The 20,306-nt window shown below is 47.1% G+C and overlaps 1 protein-coding gene across 5 annotated transcripts in view; it reads left to right on the top strand.

Annotated features, from left to right (window-relative positions):
* The window catches only part of LOC138503311 (uncharacterized), a 391,310-nt gene that overhangs the window by 303,126 nt on the left and 67,878 nt on the right, over window positions 1–20,306 (top strand). For 4 of the 5 annotated variants that reach the window (XM_069622930.1, XM_069622932.1, XM_069622928.1 and 1 more), the window contains exons 3-4: window positions 8,762–8,849; window positions 12,520–12,582. In XM_069622930.1, the coding sequence (XP_069479031.1) occupies window positions 8,762–8,849; window positions 12,520–12,582 (151 nt within the window). The remainder of the gene's footprint in view (window positions 1–8,761; window positions 8,850–12,519; window positions 12,583–20,306) is intronic. The other variant, XM_069622931.1, reaches the window with a different exon arrangement.

Raw genomic sequence — 20,306 nt, 5'->3', positions numbered from 1 at the left:
GATTGAGGAACGGGTCACCAAGATCACTATTCGTTTTCATGGACACCTTTGTTTGTGTATTAGATGGATTGGACAAATCAGGTGGCGCTCCCTGGATGGTGTGTTTAAGCGCCAGAGGTAGTATTGTTGCCTGAGTTTTCGCAATTTCGGGTAAATTTGTGCTTGTTTCCTTCTGAATTGCACTTGCTTCAATTGCCAATTGTTGGTGATCTTGTGAGGTGAGAGTACTATTGTTTGGAGGGTGATCATAGGAGTGGCTGTCCGTGCAATTATTTATGTCTAAATTTGCCAGGAGGAGTGATGGACATACGCCATCGTCACATACAACAGGTAGGTCCTTTGACAAGTGTGTAATATTCGGTGCAGTGATAGATATTTCCTGCAGATGTGCAGAGGAAGGCCAGGGTGCACTTTTGCTTACCTTGCTGCCCCCATCCGAGGGGGCTTTTAGGGCAGTCCATGGGTTTGCCATTCTGCGGTAGTGGAGCGTCTTCCTCCGAGTCTGGGGACCTTCCATGGTTCGCGTCATGTACCCAGTAGCACTTTATTTTTATTTTTTATCGCGCGGTGGCACAGCTCCGCAAAGAGCCTTGCGGTCGGCAGAAGGCAGAAAAGCAGCAAACAGCAGGAGTCTCAGCAGTCGCCCTTAACGCGTCCGAGGTTTAGTTTTATGTTTTCGTTCATCAACCGTGTGTCCACTTGAGCAAGGAAATTGATGATGGTAGCATCTGTGTCTTTGCCAGTAGTCATTTTGACTATGATGTGTGTCATCTGCTTACTTGCAGCATGTTGGGCCGTGCTTTTTGATGAGTCTCGTGCATTGTGCCATGGATGTGTTGAAGAGCAGAGGTGATAAGCTCGCTTTTGCAGTAATCCACAGGATATGTGGCTCGAGTTTGGTCTGTAGTGGGTAGCCAGGTTGTTTCTGTTCTGTCCATGAGAATGGACCTCCTCTATTTTAGGACAGTGTGTCAAAGTCCAGCTTCTTCCAGTCTCTTTACGAGGGATGTGTGGTCAGCAGTGCTGAATGCTGCTCAGATGTTTAGGAGTACGAGGGCTGATGGGATGTTGTCATCCACCTTGATCCTAAGAACGTCCCGAATGGATACATTCAATTTCCATGGATCCTTACAGCATGGCATTATCGAAGCCTGCTTATGAGCCACATTGTTGGTAGCTGATGAGGTGCAAAAGGGGTTTTCTATTGGGTGGATTTCCTGTATAATTTCAGCTCCCACCTTCTAGTGCAATATTGCGATGAAACAATTGAAGCGCATATTGTCCCAAGTGAAATTAATTGTTGGGTCCCATTTATTTACTCACTGGGGAAATCCCTTGAGTTGAACATCGTTTTTGCACCAAGTTAAAATAGTCATTGACGTGAAGTTTTCACATGTTGCTGCATTATGTAGATATGTTGTTCTTCAAAAAGTCCATGTACAGGCCTCAAAACATTTCTGCAGTACTGAGCGGTCGGGATATAACATAGCACGTGAAGTAACCTAGCATCTGAGGTAAATGTACTTGAGGGATATTGCTAAACATTTCCCATAAATATGTCTGGCCAGTGCAAAACATGTTGCTGTCAGTAATGTGTACCAAGCAGCTATCTTTGACTGTTCTTACTTTTCCAAGTTTATTTTTTGTGACGTTATCTGTCCTGGAACCTTATAATTTTGGCAAAGCAAACTACAACCTCTATCTACTATCTAATGCATGGCATCTTGCAATACCCTTATGAAAGACTAATTAGTAATTGGAAGTTGAGATCCCCACTGTACTTGAATTTGCTTATTACATTTGAGTTGTGATGTCACAATGCCTGCTGCTTGTTACTGCACAGAGCAGACTTCCAGCAAGTGCTCCAGATAAGTTTGGAAGTCGCCTATTTTTTTAAGTTGGCAGTGAAATGAATTTTTAGGCAGTAAAGTTTACGTCTTCCAATCATGCAGTTTTGATAGTAGTTTCTTCCTGTGGTACTATGTGCACTACGGGTCCAAACATACCCATGTAGCTGTGTGGGTGAAAGCAGGGGCACAATGTCCTACCTGTCTGTTTCCTATTTGTTGGCAGTATTTTTACTCCGTATTTTTATTTTTTGGGAGTATTTGCCTATTTCTAGGGAGGAGAAGTACCAATACACCCCTTATCTGTAGGGCTTCTTCCAGCTGTCCCTGTAGTACATTGCACTGTCCATGTGGAGGGCCTGATGTAGGAGCTTTGGGGCCTCATCTCGGCTGTGGGACTTGGGTTTGACTTGGGTTTGACACCCCTACTTTAGAACTTCCACAAACACCACAATGAAGCTTAAGCTAACGAGCCCAATAACCAGGCAGCATTGGCAAAATTAAAACTTTGTGACCTGATGTTATGCCACCATTTCCAAATTCCTGCCAGTGCTTGCTGTGGTGGAAAAACTGAAAACGAGATAGTGTATCAGAAATGATGTAATAAACAGTGGGCCTCATTACGAGTCCGGCGGTAACCACGGCGGTAAAACCGCCTGGTTACCGCCGGTCTCGTATTACCATTCCGCCTCCGTGATTCCCAGATTTACCGGGGCATTACAACCCCGGTTTTCCGTGAATCACGGAGGCGGAATGGTGTTAATCCCCATTCCCATCGAGTCGGATCATGGAAACACCAGCAGCATCTCGTAATGCTGCCGGTGTTTCCGCGTCCGCCTGCAGGCGGGCGGTGTTAAACCCGCCAGGTCAGACCTGGCGGGAACATCACCTCCCGCCTGCAGGAGTCGGGATCGGGCGGTCCGGAAACAACGGTGGCGGCGGGTTTACCGCCACCGTTATTTACGCACCGCCTGAGTTATAATGAGGCCCAGTGTGTCCATAATGCAGTAATTCCACCTATCCCCAATGTAGGCTAATGGGGCGTGTGGTAGGTCAGAAGGAGGCGGACCTAATGGTGGGATTCTTCCAATACTTAAAAAAAAGGTCCTATCCGTCCCAAAGGTTTGCCCTACCTAACACAAACTAACTACGGGCATTGTCGTCAGTCAGTCCAAAGTAGTGGTCCGTCCTCCATGAAAAAGCTATTCTATTCTAACCCAGCCACTAGTTAAATATCAAAGGAGAAAGGTTCCAGGAGAATGACTCCCTTCTCCTGGACAGGCTTCTTTCCGGTCCTGGATAGTCATTGGTGACCATGTGAATCAAATTATTTAATTCTTCTTGGGGATTGTTCCACCTTTTCTGCTTCCTCTTTAAGGCTTTCAATACAGTTCCTTGGGTTCTCACAATAGGGGTTTGACCCTTATCCCTTTTGGTTTCTTGCAGTGTCTCTAGATGGCTTTCTATCTTTAGATCACATTTCAACCACTCTGTTGAGTTAATAAACTTTCCTTCACTTTCTTTCAGTTATTCACAACCACTGGGGTGAGCATGATGAGTCCCTCTGTACTCTTTACTTTCAATAAGGTATTCACAACTACTGGGGCGAGTATAATGAGTCCCCTTATATTCTTCACTTTCTTCAAGGTATTCACAACCACTGAGACAAGTAGGATGTGTCCCCTGAGCCTCTTCTTGCTGTGTTCCCCTCCCGGATCTCCCGCTGCTCCTGTTACCCCTGTTCTAATAGATTTGTGTCACTGGTTCTTCCTGTGGGGTCGGGCTTGTATCTTGTGCCAGTCTAGCGGGTCTTCTCTCTTCCAGCTCCAGAGTAAAAGTCTCAGCATTGTTTGAAGGCCAGTGTGTCCACCTCTTTAGGATCACGCCACTGCCTCGATTCTAGTTCTTGGGTATACACAGTTTGGCTCTCTGCCCTCTCTGTGCTTCTTATGCCTCATGGTTGACAGCGTCCTCTCGGCCAAAAACCTTACGTAGCTCTCTGGTCTCTCGCTAAGGTGTAATCTCCCGCATTCCACCAACAACATAGGTTGGTGCTTCTTCTGTTTTTGAGGGCAACTACTGGTCCCTCCCCAGCATAGAACCATAGTCCTTTGTCTCTCTCATGTGCACTGTTGGTGAGTCATTACAATAACAATCATTGACTTGTGAAGGATATTTCTCCTGAAGCCTTGATGGTTTCAGTGGTTCTTCATAGACGGATTTAGGAAGTTCCTTGACAGAAAGAAAGTTCTTGTCCCGAAGAGGGGAGTTCTCCAGCATGGGGTCTGGCATGGATTCACATGCTCATGAATATTCCCCGTCGTCAGGCTGGGAATCCTCGGTAAAGAAAAAACCAGTATCAGTTTCGTTTCTGATCTGTCTTTCGTAGTAATAACCAATCACTGGTCTCTGCGTCATACTGACCACAGCCAATGACTGCCCTCTACCTAAGCACCGCCTCTGGCAGCCATCTTCAGATTTTTACCGCACGTTCATGTGTTGGGATCCTCGTGCTATTGCTCTCGAGCGTTAGTGCTATTTTTCGCCAAGGAGGTCAAGGCGGCAAGGCCGCGTCCAAGCAGGATTGAACCGGCCGTGGGGTCGGAGTCTACTCGAGATACTTCCTCGTGAAGAAGAAGACGGGAGGATGGCGCCCCATCCTAGACCTGCGACGTCTGAACAAGTTCATCAAGGCGCAGAAGTTCCGGATGGTCACCCTCCAGCACGTCCTGGGTCAGCTGGAGGAAGGAGACTTCCTATCGTCGTTGGATTTGGAGGATGCCTACTTCCACATTCCCATCCTAAAGGGGCACCGAAAATTCCTCAGGTTCGTGGTCCAAGGGCGTCATTACCAGTTCAAAGCCCTTCCCTTCGGACTACGGTCGGCACCCAGGGTATTCACCAAGTGCCTCGCACCGGTGGCGGCGCAGCTGCGCCGCGAGGGGATTCACGTCTACCCCTACCTGGACGACTGGCTCATCCGCGCCAAGACGAGGGAGCTCGCCGTGGTCCACACGGCAAGGACCGTCCAACTCCTCACGGACCTGGGATTCTCCGTGAACTACGCCAAATCCCACCTGGTGCCTGCGCAAGTCGCACTGTTTCTGGGAGCGAGGCTCGACACAGTGTCCCTTCTGGCCTCCCCGTCGGAGGAGAGGACCAGGACCATCTTGGGCAAGGTGCAACGGATGTTGGTGGCCGACGCGGCCAAAGTGAGGTCCATCAAGTCCCTCCTCGGGATGATGTCTTCCTGCATCTACCTCATTCCCATGTGCAGGCTCCGGATGCGCCCGTTGCAAGAATTCCTGGATGCGCGCTGGATCCAGACGACGGGCAGCTTCGAGGAAAGGATCAAGCTCGACGAGAGCTTCCGACGAGCGATACGGTGGTGGGGCACCCGCGCGCATCTGACGGCGGGCATGGACTTCTAGACCCCAGCCCACCAGGAGACTGTGACCACGGATGCCTCCCTGGAAGGGTGGGGAGCGCACACCGAAAATCTGCACGCAAGGGGACTCTGGCTCCCGACGGAGAAGTCCCTGCATATCAACGTCCTGGAGCTCCGTGCAGTGTTTTGGGCCCTCAGGTCCTTCCTTCCGTCCCTCAAGGGCAAGGTGGTGAGGATCTTCACCGACAACACCACCACCATGTTTTACATCAGGAAACAGGGCGGAACCAGGTCCCCAGCGCTGTCCAAGGAGGCGCAGGACCTGTGGCATTGGGCCGTCGCCCAAGGGATTTTTCTGGTGCCGTTTCATCTGGCAGGGATAAAAAACACCATCGCCGACTCACTCAGCAGGGAGCTGCGCTCGTGCCACGAGTGGGAACTACGGCAGGATCTGGTGGATCGCCTCTTCCGACGGTGGGGCACACCCCAGATCGACCTGTTCGCGACGGCGACGAACACCAAGTGCCGGAGGCTCGCCAGCAGGTTTCCCCAGACGAGGAGCATGGGCGATGCTTTCTCGTTCCCCTGGGAGGGCCTGTTCCTCTACGCGTTCCCTCCCTTGCCTCTGCTAATCCGGCTCGTCAACCAGCTCAAGAGGTCACGGTGCAGGATGATCCTCGTCGCACCTGCGTGGCCGAGGCAGATATGGTTCCCGGACTTGCTGGACTTGTCAGCGTCCCCGCCGATCAAGCTGCCGGCGGACGCGGATCTACTCTCCAGGGAAGGAGGCGCCATCCTCCACCACGACCCGAAGTCGCTGAACTTGCAGGCCTGGCTCCTGCAGCGCTAGAGTTTGGAGGATACGACATACCGGCCGATTGCAGAGAGGTTCTTGCAAAGGCCAGGGCGTCCTCGACTCTTAAATGCTACGGACACAAATGGAAGAGGTTCTCTGTCTGGTGCCACGCACAGAAGATTAACCCTCTACGGATTACGGCTCCCCAAGTACTGCCGTACCTGCTGACGCTGGCCAAAGCTGGTCTGGCACACGCGTCCATCAAGATTCATCTTGCTGCGATCTCCCGATACACCAGAACCACGGGGCGGACGTCCTTGTGGTCTCATCGTCTGGTGAAAGAGTTCATGAAGGGACTGTTCAGATCGTTCCCGCCGGTGAAGGCTCCGGCCCCGGCGTGGGAGCTCAACGTGGTGCTGACCAAGCTCATGGGACCTCCGTTCGAGCCTCTGCACTCGGCCCCGTTGAAGTTTCTATCGTGGAAAACAGCTTTTCTTGTGGCCATCACCTCCGCACGACGAGTGGGAGAGATCCAGGCCCTTTCCTGCAAGGCCCCGTACTTGACTTTCCACGACACGAGGGTAGTGCTCAGGATGCACCCCTCCTTCATGCCCAAGGTACCGTCGGACTTCCATCTCAACGAACCCTTGGTGTTACCTGTGTTCTTCCCGTCGCCTTCGTCGCCGGCTGAGAGGACTTTGCACTCGCTGGATGTAGCTAGAGCGCTGAAGTTCTACGTGGACCGCACGAAGGGTTTTCGGAAGACGTCACAACTCTTTGTGAACTTTGGACCTGTCAATCAGGGGAAGGCTCTCTCGAAGGCTTCCATCTCCAGATGGCTCTCCGGCTGTATCATGTGCTGTCACCGGTTGGCAAACCGACCGCTGCCTGGCCGTCCGAGAGCCCATTCCACCAGAGCGATCGCAGCTACCACGGCGTTCCTATCTGGTGTGCCCCTGCTGGACATATGCAGGGCTGCTACGTGGAGGTCGACGCACACCTTCACGAAATTCTACTGCGTCGACCGGGATTCCAGGGAGGAGTCCAGGGTCGGCCAAGCAGTGCTGCGCAACCTGTTCGCCTGAGGTGAGCCTGGTGAGGAGGTAAGATGCTTAATGTTGAGTTGATGTGATGCTTAATGTTGAGCCTTTGCCACCTCCCGTGGTTGTGCATGTGTGTACTGCTATGTATTCTTTATTCATGAGCATGTGAATCCATGCCAGACCCCATGCTGGAGAAGGAACAAGTTACTTACCTGTAACTGTTGTTCTCCAGCATGGGTCTGGCATGGATTCACATGCGAACCCTCCCGCCTACCCCTCTGCGGCTCTTCACTTGGTCATACTGCCACTTCACGTGCTTCCAAATCTGAAGATGGCTGCCAGAGGCGGTGCTTAGGTAGAGGGCAGTCATTGGCTGTGGTCAGTATGACGCAGAGACCAGTGATTGGTTATTACTACGAAAGACAGATCAGAAACGAAACTGATACTGGTTTTTTCTTTACCGAGGATTCCCAGCCTGACGACGGGGAATATTCATGAGCATGTGAATCCATGCCAGACCCATGCTGGAGAACAACAGTTACAGGTAAGTAACTTGTTCCTTGCTCGCTGTGAGGTCACGCTTACCGCCACCCCTAGGGGGAATGTTGCATAGTGGGCTCACCTCCCCAGCCTCACAGAGGTGGGCTCCCCTGCGGGGAGAGGTGACGAGATCCCGTGAATCACCACGCGCACCATAATGGAGAATAACATTAACATGTCATGTTTTGGATTTACTTCATTTTATGCTGTTAGGAACTGTATTCGTGCAGTGCTAAAATCACAAAACTGGTAATGAGGATGTAGACCTTTTCATGCGAGTCTTTGCCAGCCTAGGATTATGTTCCTTACAAGGTGCAGGGCATGGGGTGTACATGGGGGGGATGGGGTAAGACATTTGGCAAGGTCCCGGTTTCTGAGAGATAGGCCTGTTGTTGCCTGATCTAGAACACGTGGGTTCACCCAACTATTAGACTCCCTGAAATTTGTTATCAAAAAGCAAAGCGGGCAATCTGAGTTGTCAAACACTTTTTCTCCCTTAGTCACCCTTCTTGTCTGTTGCATAGTCCCTGCCCAATGCATGCATATGCTGCTGTGGCTACTCTCTATCCCGCCCACCACTGGACATATGCCTTTGTAAGATCTTGGAGGCCACATTACATCATTATGGGGATCATTGAATCAACGTATGTCTGTATGGGTTTTATGGTGGACAATTAAATCATTCCTAACTCCATCCAACCCTAATCCCCTCTGCCCCCCCGGAGCTCAATTTCCTCTGGACCCCCACCCATGCCAGCCCCTCTACTATCCTCGCACTCTGTTTCGAACCCCTTGGGTGCACCCATATGTACAGCGCTCAATTTATTGCTTTGGAGGTTTGTGCTTTATAAATCCCATACGTAGAAACATACATACTGATTTACACAGCTCTCTCCATACTCTGTGGGATTACCTTCCCAACCCCATCCTGCACTCTGTGCTTTGTAACTTGACTTGCATCCTGAGTTGACGTGATCTAAAGAGGTTGGCAAACTCTGAGTCCTGTCATTGCATTCTTCCCTGACTGAACATATACCAATGGAAGCAGTGGGTTTTAGCTGGGTGTACACTCAGCTTTGGTAGGTTAATGGGGACTAGAGCATTGCGGACTGGCAAGGAACTAACTGCCTATATTCCTCCCCACCAGGTGTTTGAGAACCAGAACACTGCAGACTTCAGGGAGGACTCCAATTTCGAATCAGCGTGCCCACACTCCAGGAGCTCTCCTGACTCCAGTAAGTGGCAGTTAATATTCTTAAATAGCTAGTAAACTTACACAAGTTTCATAGTAAAACAGTGTGATCTGGTAACAGAATTTAATATACACATTTGAGATAGTGATATAGTGTAGGTACACGATTCATATATAGTCACTTTGTTAATGTAGTTAGCACAAGTATAAAGTGTAGTTGGCTTAGTTGAATAGTATAATTAGACCATTAGTGGAATTATATAATATAGTTTGCATAGTAAATATAGGTCTTAGTTATATTTTTCATAAATAGATTGTGCCCCAAAATGCATGGCTGGGAACTTCTTTTTATCATGCCTTGCTCATACTTCCTCCAATAAATGATCACAGGCCTACGGTCATGCAGCGCCTTATTAAGAATTTAAATAAATAAATACATTTCAGTGTTCTGCATTTTTAAGGAGTGTGGCAACGTGAATGTCCTATTTACTTACAGCCTGTGGCGTACCAATGTTTGCAAGCGCCTGGTCCTTATCATTTTGGTACTTGAGTGCAGACCTACCTTCGGGAAGCAGCAGAGTGCTTTGCAAATCATAGGTTAAAGGATAAGATATGGGAGCAGAGATATAAGGGAGCGGGGTGCTAACAGCAGGGGATGGGAAGGGAGGCAATTTGGCAGCAATGTATCTACAAGCAGTCAGGGGAGGAAACAGTGGGGAGCAGAACACCCCTTCTCGGGCAGGGTGAGGAGTGAAGGGTGTGTGGACCTAGGTGCTAGGGTGGAGCCAAAGTTCTCCAAAGGTTGTGAAAATACACTAGAAGCAGAATATCTGTCTTTATCTTGAGATGTTTCGATAATTCACTCCGCTTGGGTGACCTTCTAATTGATCCTTCATATGACCATCTGGGTAATGACCTTTCCCATGGCTCTTCCAATGACCATTCAGATGGTCTTTTCACTGTTCATCAAATGTTCCTTCTTGTGGGCTATAGGTTTCCCCTTCTGATGATACTTCCAATGGTGTTTTTAATGACACTTCTGATATTTGTATTTCTTTTTTTTAACATTTGTGTAATGCCCAGACCCACAGGTAGCACAGATCATTGAGTTAATAAGAGGTAGTACAGGCAGTAGGAGACAGTTCATGCTTAAGGTGTTAGTCATACTGAATAACTAAGTTTTCAACAGTCACTTGAATGCTGGGTAGGAGGGCTCATTTCTTAAGTGTGCAGGTAAGGAGTTCCAGAGGGCAGGGGCTGTGGTGCTGAAACTAACCCCTCCTGCTCTGGCTAATTTAAAGTGTGGGACAGTTTAGGGTAAGCTGGTCTGAGGAGCGGAGTGAGCAATAGTGTGGTTTCTTTTTGATGCAGTAGTTCAAGTGTATGGCGGCTTCATTTTAGATGCAATGGTGCGCTAGAGTCAAGATTTTGAAATCAATCCTTGCTTTTATTGGTAGCCAATGGACTTCTCATCAAATTGCAGAAATGTGGTACTATTTGCAGCGGCCCAAAGCCATCCACAGGGCTTTGTTTTGAAGCAGCTGTAGCTTAGCTAGATTGGACGCGGATGTGCCCTTGAATAAATAGGGCATTATAATAGTCTAGTTTGCTCAGGATAGGCAGTTGTTGGGGCTCAGGAATTGTCTGCTTAATGAGATAAGTTTGGCGGTGTGGGAGGTTGAAGATGCCAGAGCATTGACATGTCTCATCATGGTTAATTCCACATCAAGGTAGACCAACAGGGTTTTGGCATGTTTGAGGACAGGAATGGTAGTGCTGTCAATGATAGGGGCGTAAGAGGGGTGGGGGGTTTTAAGGCAAGTGGGTCAGCCTACAATGGGTAATTCTGTCATATCATCATTGAGGCAAAGGTTATGGGTAGCCATCCAAGACTGAATGATGCAGAAGACCTTGTGAATGATGTTAGTCATTGAAAACCTTATTGTCACATGTGGGCCGATGGTCACATAGAACAGTAGAGGAACTCTGTTTGAGGATGTTCTGGTTATCTTTAGGCAAGAATCCAGGTACTGACAGTCGGCTGCAGAGATTAAATTGCCACACACCAGTACTGGACCTTACATTGGAGATGCGATTGTTGAACTACCTCAGAACAACCTACAACCTTGCTGACGATAACATAGGGCAGGTTGATCAGTGAAGCAGGGTCTGCAAGAAGCAGGTCAATACACTGCAGGAACGGATTAAGGAGCTGGGATACCAAGCTGTAGAGCCAAATACTATGGATGAGAAAATGACACGCGTTTGTGTGTTTTTTACCCAATTAAAGCTTTTTCAATCCAAATATTGACACTAACAAACAATCACTCCCTGCATGGTGGATATGTAAAGTTGTTTTATGTTCCATTACGCAACAGCTAAATTCTGTTTTTTATTCTAGACAAAACCTTGCATTGTGAGTTCCTTATAATGGTGAAATATAAACCACATAATGGTACACATCACTCAAACATTAATTTTCTTTTTTTATAAGAACATGGGTGTGACACCTGAAGGTGTCTCACCCGCTGGTCCCTGGGGACTTGTCATCCAGGTGGCCAGGACACATCCATCACTTTTGGATCCAGTTCCTGGGGTGGACCAGTGCGGGAGGATCACATTGGTGAGGGGTCCTCGGGGAGTGGGACACCGGATGGTGAGACGTGGTATCCCTCTCATCCCTGTAACACCTTTATCCCATCCTATCCGATGGGATAATTAGAAACTCAATGCCCAGCCACTTTTTCCTGCACAAACACTTTCTCGCAGACAGCCCGCTCTGGGAGAAAACAGACTTGCACCCCCCGAGCCGTGTGCATGACCTATCCAAATACTATGGTCAGTCGAGGTCAGGCAATTATCGACAATCACTCACACCTGACTTCCATTACACTTCCCCACACGGATAAAAGGCAGAGCACAAGAGCACACTCTGAGCGAGGCGAAACACACAAAGGTACAGAAGTTTCGAGTTAGCAGTTGAATGAAGGGAGAAAGACGTAGACATTGAGGGTCCTCCCTCGTTACTGGCCAAGGCAGGGAGGCGCAGCAGATGCTGTGCTATCGTCCTTGGGGTCTGAGTCTGAATGAAGGAGACCAAACTGTGAACATTGTAGAAAAGGGTCTGAGCCCGGACGAGAGGGACCTGTGGTCCGAGCCCGAAGGAGGGTGGCCAGTCTTGACCTTGTGAAAGTAAAATTTTGACTGCATTTAAGAGGCTGTCATTGCGTGAGAGACTTTGGCGGAAGGCCCTGATGCATATGTTCTGAACTGTTACCTCATGGCCAAGAAGCTAGAGTGTGTGCAAAGCCTGCACGTGCCACCTTGCCCCGTTTTGAAAACGTAGGGAAGAGACGCTAACTGCTCAACTATCCTGACATATCATTTCTTGAACACTTTTCTTTTGCATACATTGTTTTCCCACAGTATAGGCCCTTTTATTCTGACAAACTCCACTAGGACTGCGTTAATATTATTTGATATTTAGCTTGCTCCCATTCTTGGACTTCGGTTTAGATAGGCATTTTACCAACCCATTGAAGTTCAATAAACACCCTTGAACTGTGATCACTTGAGTCTGTCTTCACAGTTTAATTCCCTGCCTTCCTTACAATGGAGAAGTGGATGAAAGTACTGAATGTCTGAAATGTGTTTTTGTAAATGTAGCCTTTTCGTCTCTGAAATATAACCTTTTGCCATTTTTATTTATTTAGCTGCTGATGGGAAGGACTGGCACAGACTGCAGAAGGCTCTCCCGCTCATTGCTATTGGAGCAGGTAAAACAGCCCGTCTGGATAGATTGAAATAGGTCCAGTGAACCATCCTTACCAACTGGAGCATGTGCAATAAGCCAGTCTTATGGAATGGAGCTGGTACAGTAAGCCATCCTTCCAGATTAGAGCAGGTACAGAATGCTGCCCTTACCAATTTCAGCAAGTACACTAGACCTTACTTTCAGCCTTGTGAAAGCGCAGTTTTCTATCCTGCGTAATAGAAGCAGGCACAATATGCTGACTTAGTAACTGTAGCGGTTACAGCGGGTTGTCATACAGTTTGCTCCCCTTGCAGGGCAAATAGGCTGACTTAATAACTGTAGTGGGTACAGTGGGTTGTCATACAGTTTGCTCCCCATGCAGGCGCAATTGGCTGACTTGGTAAATATAGAGGATATAATGGGTTGTCATACAGTTTGCTACCCATTCAGGCGCAATAGGCTGACTTATCAACTAGCAGGTACAGTGGGCTATCATACAGTTTGCTCCCCATGCAGGTGAAATAGGCTTATTTAGTAACTGTAGCGGGTACAGTTGGCTGTGATAGAGTTTGATCCAATTGTAGGCGCAATAGGCTGACTTAGTAACTGTAGTAGATACAATGGGCTTTGTGGTGGGTCAGAAGACGGACATAGACTCTCAAATGGCATGATGGATGATATTTTATTAAAGTAACAGTATAAAGCCTAACTTTTCCTATCGCTATGGGTGGTCCCTACTTATGTTACTAACTAAGGTGCTTGTTTGTCAGTTGTGAGTGTCCCCAAGAAATAAGTCTTCTGTCCAAAAAAAGATCCTTACTGACCTTACCACTTAAGAAAACTAACTTAGGTCAGGAGAATGACTCCCTTCTCCTCTGGGTACCTCGAGTATCAGTCTTTAATATCCAATTCACAAATAATTCACAAATAAGCTTTTGTTACTTCTCTGATCAGTCTTTTAACTTCCTCATTTGGGTGATTGAGTCTTCCCTGGTGTCCAGAATTCCATTTTGGGTTTTTTTTTTTTATTAGCTCTATGTTCTCAGCCTTGTGTCTCTGTGTATTTTTGGCAGGCAATCTTACTTTAATATTTTTTCTCTCTTGGATAATAATAGTTCCGCTTGTCTTGGTCAATTTGACTTTGTGTCTGGCTCAATTGACAAATTCCTCTGAACTTTGATTCATCACTTCCTTTCTTTCTATTATTATCTTTGTCTTGTACAGGATGTCAAGTTATTTTTTAATTGATTTTCTCTCACACTCTTCAGCTTTTCGCCAATAGTTATCTCTCCCTTATCTTAGGGTATTGTTAGGCATGGGTTTTCTCTCACACTGGTCAGCTTTTCAGCAATAGCTTCTTGGAATTAACAAACTTTGTAGTTACTTTGTTTCAAGGTCAACTTTGTTTAATAGTTTCTACTGTGACAAGTAAACTGTGTGATATAACTATTCACTTGACGCCTTACAGGTATCCCGTTCTTCCCGTTACCTTGGTTCTTGAAGAGGAACGTATTCGGAAACCTTCTTCGTGGGGAGCTTTCTTTCAGTTCTTGAGGCGCCGACGCCTTCCCTTCTCCGGCATCCGTCTCATCTAGTTCTTCTGTTACGTTACAGTGTTGCGGTATTCGTCTGCTCGCCTGTATACACAAAGATCTTCTGATGGTGGTATTGTCAATGTTATGTGGACCAGCTGTCCACCACGTACTTCCCTCTGTGGTCTCGCCACCACCAAATGGTGGCTTGTTACTTTGAAATGTGGTGGGGCGTAAAGTTTGGAGTCCAAATTTACGATCGAGGCCAAACCCCTTAAGTGGGAAACTGCGAGTGATTCCACTGAGAAAACTTGAGGGGGGGTGAGGGTGGGTTCCAAACTGCAATTTACCGTACCATTTCACACAAACATTGCCTAAATAGCATTAGGTTTTAGTTTCTAATGAGTGTAAATTATTCTCACATGTGCAAGCGCTTTGAGCTCCGGTCTCCTGCACCTTCTGCTCCAGCACCTGCCATAGAAATGGAAAAGAGACGTAATCCCTTTTCTCTATGGCCATCTTTTTCCCCTCAGAAGACTAACTACGCAGGCAGCACAAATCTCCCAAGGGGAAATACAGAAAGCCTTCTACACCCCGAATGAACCCCGGGGTGTTAATGGATTTCACACCTTGGTGGGGGGGGGGGGGGCGAATATGGCCTTTTAATGGCCCACCGCCCTCGCCATAGCCCTCTCTTTGCTCAGGCCCACCATGCTCACGCTGGCAGCATGCCACATCTCAAAGCACTGAAAAAAACAAACAAACTAGAAAAAGAATGGAGAAAAAAACTACATTCAACACAAAAAAACTTTGTACCAAAGACAGATTAGACTATACAAAACCGAAATGCTCAAAGCCAAAAATAGATACTGCAACAAACGTATCAAAAAAGCAGGCAACACCAAGAAAGAAATGTTCAAGATCGTAAATGAGACGAGAAAGCCATCTATGTGCATCAACACACCGATCTCTACACAAAAACTATGCAACGATCTCGCCGACCACTTTAATAACAAAATCACGAACATTCAGCTAATTATACAAAGCAAGCTAAAAGTTCCCACAGACCACCACAACAGCCAAATCCGGAGCCAACAACCTGACTAAACCTCTTCCCGCCTATTTCAACCGATACATTGAGAAACCTACTTAGCAATAGAGTGGGTTCCCCAGCAGATGCCTGCCCAACAGATGTCTACAAAGCCATCCTCGCCCAATGAACACCGGCAGACTACTACCTCAACCTCTTCAACCTGTCACTAGCAACAGGAACAGTGCCACAAGCCTTCAAATAGGCCTCCATCAAACCACTCCTTCATGATACCTCAGGAAACGTGGAAGACCTTACCAACTACCAACCAATCTCAAATATACCATACCCGGGAAAAAGCTACTAGAAAGCTACATCTACGAGCAAATTTGGGAATACGTGGAAGACAACCAACTGCAGGATAGGGCACAAGTAGGCTTCTGACCCAAGAGAGGGACGGCATCTGTGCTACTATCTATCTGGGATGGCCTAACGGCCAATGCAGACTCCAACACTAACTCTGCATTATTACTACTCGATCTCTCAGCAGCCTTCAACAGAGTCAAACTCGACACTCATCTGAAGACTAGAACATATTGGGATTGGCAACACTGCTCCCTTCACTGCTCTCCTCTGGTTAAACTCCTTCCTGACAGAAAGAACAGAAACAATCTGGTTAGTGACTTCAAATCAGCACCTTTAAAAACATGTGGAGTCCCACAGGGCTCATTGCTTTTACCTTTAACATCTACATGACTCCACTGATCAACTTCGTCAAAAACATGGCCTCACCTGTTACAGCTACGCAGACAACACCCAAATCATCCATAAAATAAATGCCCATGAAGAGCAAAACCCAACTCTAACCAATTGCCTCATTAAACTAAAACAATAGATGAGCACCAACAGCCTCAAGTTCAACCCAGAAAAAAAACCAAAATCATGATTACACCAAACGATCTAGAATAAACCAGGACATTCCATGGCCCGCCAAATTAGCAGCTCACCTGAACTGTTCAATGTGGTCAAAAATCTTAGAATACTAATGGACAAAGAGCTAACACTAGAACCACAAGTAAATGCAGTAGTTAATAAATGCTTCTTCAACGTACACACGATAAAGAAAATACCTTCTTTTCCTTCACAAACAGAATGTTCGCCATCATCTCCATCGTCATGTCAAGAATAGACTATGCCATCAGCATCTACATCGGAACGCCAGAAATCCTGTTAAAGTAGCTCCAACTAAAACGGAACGCTGCTGCAAGAATACTCCTTAAACTCACAAGAAGGGAACACATCACATCAACACTAAGAACATTGCATTGGCTGCCAGTCAAAAATGTAATCTTCTTCAAAATGTTCTGCATAACACACAGAGCGATCCATGGCCAAGAAGCGGAATGCATAAAGGAGAAAATCATCATTTACAAACCAACACAAACACTAAGATCCACCAACGACATCCAACTCCAACACAAACTATACTTAAAACATACATTTGTGGGATCAGCATTTTCCAGCATAGAGGTGAAACTCAGGACCTCAGTCCCAAAGGAAATATGAACAACAGAGCTTTGCCTCAAGTTCAGGAAATTATTAACACCACAACACAAGAGAACCCCAGGTGACTGGACCACTCAAATGACAACCACAAACACTCCAGGAACACTCCAGGAACAAGACTAAGTGAAAGTGCCAACCCTTCACAAACAAACCCAACTCACCCAACCAACCCTCTCTAACCCGTTAACACTCACTATATCCACCACACTACATAACAAACTTGACACAAACCTCAGATACGAAACACTGAACTACAAATACTCTTCCATCTCTCAAGGACACCCAACACATACAGGAATATTCACATACAATACACAATTGCCAATCTACCAAATCCTACCAGCACACATTGACCAGTTTTTCCAAAATGAAGCTTCCAGCATCACAGCTATGAACTCTGAAGGGACTGCTTAGAAATAACACTGGTAGGCTAAGTTTTGATTTTACTGCTTGATGGAGCTAGCACAGAGAGATTCGACGACAAAGTTTCATGCAGGTAGTGGGTGTGAATGCCGTAGGGATTAGCAAGACAATGGGCAGTCAATTGGTGGGTAAATCAGACCTCAGAATGTACATTTGCCATGAGCCATTGGCTATTGATAATTGACTGTGCTGTGTGTATGTGTAGAACTACCACCGAGTAAATAACACTCACGAGCTGTGTCCCTCATGTCATCTCTGCCGAGCTGTACTCCAGTGCAATCGTTTCAGCTTTTAAGTGGCTCCACCTAATTGCCAAAACTAAACTCTTCATGGTCTGCTCCACCAACAGATGCAATACGCCTGCGCACAGTGCTTCAAGACTCTCTGGAGATCACACTCTGTGGGGGTCAATCTCCCCTGCTGTTGGCCATGAGTCATAAAACAGTCATCATAATATGGAACACAGACCATTAGTACCCCGGCCGCCATGTTTTTATATACCTGCAAGCACTCATTGGTGCATTTCCAAGCCTTATCTGAACAGTAATTCCACCTTGAATCTTCCATCTCGAACCCGACTCTCCTGAACGTTCTTTCCCATTCCAACTACGCTAAGCACTTCTTCTATGCCCACCATTACACTGTGGTATCGTCCGACATTACATTGCATAATCTTCCGTGTGCGAAGCTTCTTCAAATTAACCCGAGGTTTCTTCAAAAAATGATTCACCTGCATTATTCACAAGCCATGTGTGACCTGTGGATCATTAATATGGAGCGGAAGGAAGCATTACTTCCAGCATGGCTGCCTTCCACTCCATATCAATAGACCGGAATGCGCTATCTAGTCTTTCTAGACTTATGCGCTCTCCAACTGCCGCGTTCATGTGAGACCCAACACAGAAAAGCTTTGAATTCATGCAAAAACCATTAGTATCCCGGGGCATTTCACCCCAGAATACTAATGGAAATACGCTAGATCAGAAGTGTGGGTTCTATAGAAGCCTTTGCGCATGGTTTACTCAATTATTATTTGTATCTTCCAAATAAACCAATGTGGTTAATCTTATAATACAAAGAATTCTAAAAATGACATCAAGGTGTCAGTATGTATACATTTGTATGTTAGTGCCAACAGTCTCTGCTACGAGGCACGTACATATGTTTTTTACCCCCCTTCCCCAACCTGAGGATTATTGACTAATTAGTACCCCAGCAACCATATTTTGTCATACCTGCATGCACTGTAAGGAACTCATGGTGGCAACAGTAAAGACAGACACAAGTGATCACAGTTCAAGGGTGTTTATTAAACTGTATGCAGGTTGGAAAAACACCTAGGGCCTCATTATAACTCAGGCGGTCTGGAAATAATGCCACCGTTGTTTCCGGACCGCCTGATCCCGACTCCTGCAAACGGGAGGTGATGTTCCCGCCAGGTCTGACCTGGCGGGTTTAACACCGCCCGCCTGCAGGCGGACAAGGAAACGCCGGCAGCATTACGAGATGCTGCCGGTGTTTCCATGATCCCCAATCTCATTGAGTCCCATAGGACTCGATGGGATTGGGGATTAACATCATTCCGCCCCCGTGATTCCCGGAAAACCGGGGTTGTAATGCCCCAGTAATTCCGGGAATCACGGAGGCGGAATGGTAAGACGAGTCCGGCGGTAACCAGGCGGTTTTACTGCCACGTTTACCGCCGGACTCGTAATGAGGCCCCTAATCTAAACCTAAATCTAAGATGGGAGCAAGCGTTGACCATCATATGAAAAAAAGGCAGTCATAGTGGTGTTGAGTCAAATAAAAAGGGCCTATGCTAAGAAACCTATTGCCAAACCTTACATCTAATACAAAAAAGGTCATGGGATAGTTTTCAAGGAAAGAAAGCAGTGTTCACAAATAATATGTCAGGATGCGGTAGCCTTGGTCTTCCTTCCCCATGTTTTAAGCACAGGGTAAGTTGGGATCTTGGAGCACACACTCGAGCTTTCCCAGCACGGGTCGACAGTTCTGTTTCAGCTTATCAGGAGTTTCGATGGCCCAAGTCTCATTTACTAAAAAGTCTCTTTCCTTCGAGTTCGGAAAATAAAAAACCAAATAAGTTCAGTTCAAAATGTTCATCAGGTGATTCTCTCACCCCTGGGTCCCCCCTCTTCCGGGCGCTGCCCTGGTTCCTCGTGTTGTCTGGCGATAGCTTTTTCACCCCCCACTGGATCTCCCTCTTCTGGGTTTGTATCCCCTAAACAGTTCCTATCATTATCAGGGCCTTCGGTGGTTGTGTCTCCTGGTTCCGAAGGCCTGATAGGTTTACAAAACAACAAAAGGTTCCTTTCGGATTTCACTTCAGGTGATTGCTCTTCACCTCGGGGTTCCCCTCTTCCGGGCGCTTTCACCTCTCGAATATCAGCCTCTCTCCACCTGGTTCACCATGGCTTTCTCTTCACCTTACCGGGATTCACTTCCCTTTACTTTTCAATGTCTTTTCATACAGTTCATAGTGGACATCCCTCTGCCGGGTTCACTCTTGCCAACTTCACATTTGCTCTCAATTTGTGCGGGATTCATTCCCTTGCTTTCCTCTACAGTTCTTAGGTCAAAGACTTTCGACTGTACAGGGATATTTTTTGACCTCCTGTATTACCACTTTGATCTATTTTGGCAGCTCTCCTACGGCTTCTGGTATCTGTAGTTTCACTCAGATGGGGATCGACCAGAGTTTCTCGGAGCAGCACCCATGTGGTGCCGGTCCCCTTCTGTAGCTGGTCTCCCCTTTACAATTCTTTGAACTTCTCTCACTTTGCGACTTTCATTCAAGACAGCTCGGTTCTTATCGGCTCTGCCTTCGACTCATCGGCTGTGATGAACCACACAGCTTTCCTTGTAACTCGAGTTAAGGCCAGTACCACGGTAGCAGGAGTCTCCCTCGCTCCAACTTATCAGTGTAGATTCGCTGAATGTACCGTTGACATCTGCTGCAACACACTTGGGCTATTGTCCTCGTTCTTACGATTCCTTCTGCAGGGGTTTCGCTGGGTTTTGTCGAAAAAAGGGCAAGGTTGCGTCTCTCCTCGTCAGCCTCTCAATGTTTGCCGCCTTTCTCCTCCTCTTGAACTGCTGGGTCTGGGTAGCTGTCTTGTCATGCAGTCTGCCTTGGGAAGGGAAAGGGCCGTCAGGTGTGTCTGATTCTGGTCA

The sequence above is a fragment of the Ambystoma mexicanum genome, chromosome 11, assembly GCF_040938575.1.
Source record: "Ambystoma mexicanum isolate Mex_15411 chromosome 11, UKY_AmexF1_1, whole genome shotgun sequence".
Classification (NCBI taxonomy): Eukaryota; Metazoa; Chordata; class Amphibia; order Caudata; family Ambystomatidae; genus Ambystoma; species Ambystoma mexicanum.
Note: the sequence above shows the minus strand (reverse complement) of the source record. Positions and strands in the feature narration are given on the sequence as shown.